At 46.2% G+C, this 6,000-nt stretch overlaps 1 protein-coding gene across 2 annotated transcripts in view; it reads left to right on the top strand.

The window, feature by feature from the left end:
* Positions 1–819: 819 nt before the first annotated feature.
* The window catches only part of Trap1 (TNF receptor associated protein 1), a 36,121-nt gene continuing 30,940 nt past the window's right edge, over positions 820–6,000 (top strand). Inside the window, exon 1 of one of the 2 annotated variants that reach the window (XM_021184711.2) lies at positions 820–949. In XM_021184711.2, the coding sequence (XP_021040370.1) occupies positions 862–949 (88 nt within the window). In that variant the 5' untranslated portion in view covers positions 820–861. The remainder of the gene's footprint in view (positions 950–6,000) is intronic. The other variant, XR_003835125.1, reaches the window with a different exon arrangement.

The raw sequence follows: 6,000 nt of genomic DNA, 5'->3' as shown, positions 1-6,000 counted from the left end.
CACTTTGTAGACCAGGCTGGCCTCGAACTCAGAAATCCGCCTGCCTCTGCCTCCCAAGTGCTGGGATTAAAGGCGTGCGCCACCACGCCCGGCGTGGGAGCTATCCTTGTCAACCTAAAACAGTAACTAAACATGCCCTATACCAACACTTAAAGGCTATTCTGGATCCAGGAATTAACTGCTCTTGCTACTAGTGTCTGGTAACAAGCTAGACCATCGCTGTAATGTTTTAGTAAAATCTGATCATAGGAAAATGTATCTGACATGTGTCAGAATCAAGCGAGAACCTGTCAGAAAGGTCCTCGCTGGGCCTTACTCTGAGGTTAGGACTGAGACAAGCGACCTGCTCTGGAGGTGGCTGGAGTTTGGATTAAACTTTAGAGACAAGGTTTGTGGCCTGGATCCCTAAACAAGCTTCCAGTAGGGAGAAAATCACAATAAACGGGTAAGTCCAAAGGTGTTGGTTACTGAGCTCACGTTTTGGCGAATAACAGTCAAACCTAAAATTTGTCAAAGTGTAGGTTTTGGCATTGCTGTAAGAGTTTTTCAGGGGATCCACACTCGAGCTGGGTAGTGACATCTCGAGAATGGGATGCTCCCGCCTAGGGACAGCCAGCACCGCGGGCCGGGGACACTATAACCCTCACACGCACAATTCAAGGGATCAGCGACCTTGTCACTGAGATCCAAGGTCAAAAAGTCCCATCTTCAGGGTCCCCGCGCTGCGGTTTGCTGCGTTCCCGTTCTCGCACAGGCAATGCCTTGGACAGCCCGTCGCGCGCCATGACGTCACTGAGCCGCCCCCGCGGAAGGCCCCCTCACCACTCTGGTAGGCTGTTCGCCACACTTGGGAACAGAAGCATGGCGTGCGAGCTGCGAGCTGTGTTGCTGTGGGGCCGCGCGCTGCAGACTGTACTGCGGGCGCCCGCGCTGGCTGGAGTCTGGCGAGGTGAGCGCGGCACGAGAGCGCAGAGGCGGCGTCTGAGGCAGTGTGCACACTCTCAGACCGGCGGGAGACTGCACTGCGCCGGGGCTGCTAAGTGGGGCGGGGAGTAGGACAGTGTGGTCGCTTCTAGGGAGCCGAGTTGGGGACAGCCACAGCGTGCTCTCGTCAGTCCCTGGTAATCCTGATTGCAGACGCTTCCGCGCTTGGGTTGACAAGTTCGTTGCACGCGGCTGTTCACAAGCTCAGGTCTCGCAGAAGTCAAGCCCTGGGGTAACTACGGTGAGCAAAACCAACGGTTACCCAGGACTTCAGGGAGCCAGTGAACTCCCGGTGTTTGATCCCTGGAATTGAAAGAGAAAGGAAAGGAGAGAGAATAACCTTAATCTATGCTTTACCACCCCTCACTCAAGTAACAGTGAAGGTGTTAGCGTTACATACACTTAAATTATACGTATTTACAGCTATTTTTACATAAAAGGGCTCAAGTCAAGTATTAACTGTGCTAAAGAATCTTAACGTTTCTGGCATTCCTTACATTTTTGTTTCGCATATACATAGCTTCCCAATGGCTACGAAGTTTTGTCGCTCTCATCCTCCACTAAATGTTCTCTTGGCCACAAATATCGTTAACAGTGTTTAACAGATTTGAGTAAGCGATTGCTTAAATCTTTAGGAACATGTTTTCGGTTTCAGAGTTTGCCCTTTTATTTCTGTATTAGCTAATCTGCCAAACTTCACCTCAGTTTTTTATTGGGTGTGGGGAGGGTAACAGGGTTTCACCATATGTTCTGCCTGGCCTGGAACTTGTTACATAGACCAGGCTGGTCACAAACTCACAGAGATTCATCTGCCTCTGCTCCCCAGAGTGGTAGGATTAAAGTGTGCCACTGTGCCAGGTGCTCAAAATACTTTTGTCTATGTGTCCTCTAGTAGCAAAACTGATTGACCCATAGTATCTTTTCCAACATTTGAGTATGTCTTTAAAAACGAAACAAAAACAACAACAAAAAGAGCCCCCAAAGGCAGTTTGTGCTTGGCTTGCAAAGGCCCTGAATTGGTCCCCAGTACCACGGAGAATACTAAAAAAAAAGAGCTCAGTGTAGAAGACATCTCTTGTGATTTCTATCTACAGAGAAGCTGTTTTTACTTAACAGTGGATCAGTATCTTCTCTGATTTCTTGTGTATCTTTGCATCGTGTTCTGCAAACACCTTCTCAACCTTGGCTGGTTTGCTCAGTCTGTTGCCAAAGGTTGACTCTGGAGTCTTGCTCAAGTTTTTTATTTGCAACATTGGTGCTCCTTTTCACCGACTTTGCCTGCTGCTGTGGTGGCACTAATTCTCCCTGGGTCTTAGGTGGAGAAAATACATACATTGTATCCATTTCCTATTGGAGAGGTTGCCACTTCATTAAAGATTTCAGCCTGCTTCCTTGTGTTCCTTCAGGGAAGTATCAGCTATCAAGAACCCCGTGCTGTTGATTGATTGGTCGATTGGTTGTTTGAGTCATTGTTTCTCCAGAGCTTCCCTGATTTCTGTCTTTGCTGATGCTCCTAAGTTCATGCTTGCCATCTGTAATAAACTTGTCATGGTAGGATACAACTAGAAGGCCAGACAGGAAGTGGCACTCCATGTAACTAGCTCTCACCTGTGTCTTCCGTAAATTCTCCAATTTACGGACATTTGTAATTGATAGGATATATCTCCACAGCCAGTGAGATAAACCAGATTAGATTATATTAAAGGCAGGTCTATTGGGAAGCTGCTCTCTCGAGTTCACTGGCCCCAAGGACCAAGGCCAGGAAAGTTGCCTTGGGAAGGGGTGTGTGTGTGTGTAGGGGGCAGAGAAAGAGACAGAGACACACACCAAAATGTCTAGATTATATAAGAAGGAACGTCTAGAGGAAAGGCAGCCCAGCCCCTGGGCTGGAAAGTTTAGGATTAGGGGCAGGGTATGCCAGGTAGGGAATGAGAGATACTGGGAGAATCTAGAGGCCAGGTCTGCTTTAGTGTGTAAAATATGTACCTCAGTCTCTTGTCCCAGGGACTGAAACCCAACAAGAATTGCAGAAAAACAGCCAGCATATCTCACAACTTAGAACACTGCTCGCCTGTGATTACCATTATGAGCAGAGCTCTAGTAGGGACAGTTACAGATCTGTAGGGAAGGTGGGTGATCTTTTTGAAGTAGAAGTTCACAGCTCATGTGTTTTCACCCCTTGCTCGCTTGAGTGGTTCCAGGTGATTTTTTTCCTCCTCTTGAAAGCTCAACTAAAAAGCCTCTGCAGGGTGCCCAGAACCAGTCTCAGGCTGGAGAGAAATCTGCTTTTGTAATAGATGCATTGGCTTATGAGATGAAAAGCCGTCTCTGTTGTAATTCAGTGGAGTTAATTATATCTTAACAAGTTTATTAAGGAATGCCCCAAACCAGCACTGGAATGAGCAGTATAGATAGGAGAGTGAGTGGTGAATGGGAGAGGCTACTGTGAATAGTGGACAGGACAGGCCTGGGAGGACAACACAGGAGGCCCTGAGCCAACTCTTAACAGTTCCTGTGGAAAGGGATGTGGTTGCAGCTAGGGGGGAACATGGGCACTAGGGGTGTGTGTGTGTGTGTGTGTACACATGCATGTCTGCAATATGACAGTCACATTATCAGTGCTACTGTGTAAGTCCCAAGCCACTCAGCACTTTAACAGGAGACTGTGGCCTGCCTGCCGTTGAGGTTTTTGTGGCTTTTCATTTAGGGTGTGGGGGACCGATACTATGCAGATAGTGTGTTTAGTGTCTGATTCAGGCACATATATTAAGTTGTTGGCTTATTCTTTATTTTAGAAAGTTAAGCAACCCTGGAATCAAATCTGGTATATGGTTCTCCCGCCCCCCTTTTGTTTTCCAAAGATTTTTTTGTTTGGTTTGTTTTGGTTTGTTGTTTTTAGACAGGGTTTCTCTGTGTAGCTCTGGATGTCCTGGAACTCACTCTGTAGACGAGGCTGGCCTTGAACTCAGATCCACCTACCTCTGCCTCTCTGCCTCTGCGCTGAGATTAAAGGTATGCACCACTACCACCTGGCTTTGCAAAACCTTTTTGATGGATATATTTTACAAATATACGGGAGAAGAGGCTGGTGAAATGGCTAAGCAGTTAAGAGCACTGACTGTTCTTCCGGAGGTCAACCACATGGTGGCTCACAACCATCGGTAATGAGAAACAAATGAAAAACCTATGGGCTGGAGCAAGTGGTCCAGAGCAAGAGGGGGGGGGGGGGGGGGGGGGCGACAAATACACCAGAGAATCATGCAATACAGCCTGTATGTCTGCACACTCCTTTGCAGCTGGGCCTTCAATGGCAGAATTTTTCGTCTCATCCGTATTGTTTACTGTGTCTTCTGCTTTTATCTTCAAAATAAAGCACACCCCATGTCTTCTACTGTATTGTGACTTTTGCTGTTGAAGTAGCACTGGTGGCTAGACCTTTGTCTTAGTTCTGGTTTGTCTTAACTGGCCATCCCACCAGCAGCAGGAAGTCTGCTCATCTGTCCCTGGCTCCCTTCATAGAGAGGATAGGCTCAGTTACAGGCGGTTAGTCCATAGCAATCATGGTAGGGAGCTTGGTGACAGGCAGCCATGGTGCCGAGAGGCAGCTGAGAGTTCATATCTCGTCCACAATTTGTAGACAGAGAGAGCTTGGTTTTTGTTGTTGTTTTGGTTTTGTTTTTCTGTTTTGAGACTGTCTCCCAAATATAATTCAGACTGGTCTTCCTGCCTTAGTTCTTCAAGTGCTAGTATTACAACTATGCACCACTCAAATTATTTGTTATTGTGTGTACAGAGGTCAGAAGATGACTTTTGAGAGATCGTTTTTTTGGCAATTTGCAGGTTGCAGGGATCTGAGTCAGGTTATCAGGCTTGTGGTAAGCACTACCCAAAGGAGATCTGCTCCCCCCCCCATGGTGAAATTACTGACTTTCTCTTTGAAGTCAGCAAATGTTTTTTAGGCGACACTAATACTGTATAGTTGTTTGCTGACATCTGTCAGTCATTTCTGTCTGAATGTGATTTATCTGTTTGCTTTTTATCATTCCATGGCAGTTTCCCTGAAAGAAGAAGCCGTACATTAAAGTATGGATTAATACATGCTAGACTGAAGTCTATAGTCAGTTACTGCTAACATTTTGGCTCAGATCATCCCAGGTTCTACTACTAAAATTATCTTCATTTCTGAGTTCTTCAGGGCTCACCTCTGCCCTCCACAGAGCACTCGAGCATTCCTTCATTGGGGGATGCAGAATAATTCCAGTTTGTCCAGGGCCGGTGTGTTCTTGAGAAAGGGCCTGTCAGGACTGACTACTACCATTAGTGACTACCTAATGGTGCTTGGTGCTCCCAGGGTGTTATCAGTCACCCTGGGACTACTGATGCATACATATAGCATTGACATTGATATTGTGTGTGTGTGTACATATATATAATAGTATATATTATAGGCAGGGTTAGAAAATACATGTGGAGGTAGAATGTACTCACACAGGGGCACACACTTGTGTGTTCACTTTTGTTTCTGGTCTACATGTACAAGGGATCTCATGGTATCTTCACTTAAAGGGTAGTGATGCTGGTCTTAACTCTTCTCCCTTTCCTTCCTCCAGGTTTGAGGATCCCAGCTCACTCGCAGTGTATTAGTATGCTTGACCTCAGTCTATACCCAGGACAGTTTCAGCCTTCATAACTGAGTCTGGTGAATAGTCTTATTGGAGGTCAGCTTTGTAACTTGCAGTAAAAATCACATTTTCTGCACATTTCAGTTGGCTTCTAAACATTTTTTTTTTAAATCACACTGGAAACCCAATTAACTCGTATCATATTCACCAAGTGTGTTTATGGCGAGGATAGCAGGGACTACTGTATGTCTTCTAACTGCTGTGGGAGAGAGAGGTATGCTGCTTCCATGTCCCTATGCTTGCATCCTGAGTGACAGATGATATGCCTTTCATGTCTTCTGGAAATTTGACAATGTTCTTCAATATTTGTGGTTGTACTGGCTGGTTTTATGTG

This window comes from Mus caroli, chromosome 16 (assembly GCF_900094665.2).
Source record: "Mus caroli chromosome 16, CAROLI_EIJ_v1.1, whole genome shotgun sequence".
NCBI lineage: Eukaryota > Metazoa > Chordata > Mammalia > Rodentia > Muridae > Mus > Mus caroli.
The sequence above is the reverse complement of the archived record's forward strand: the minus strand, read 5'-3'. Positions and strand labels throughout refer to the sequence as shown.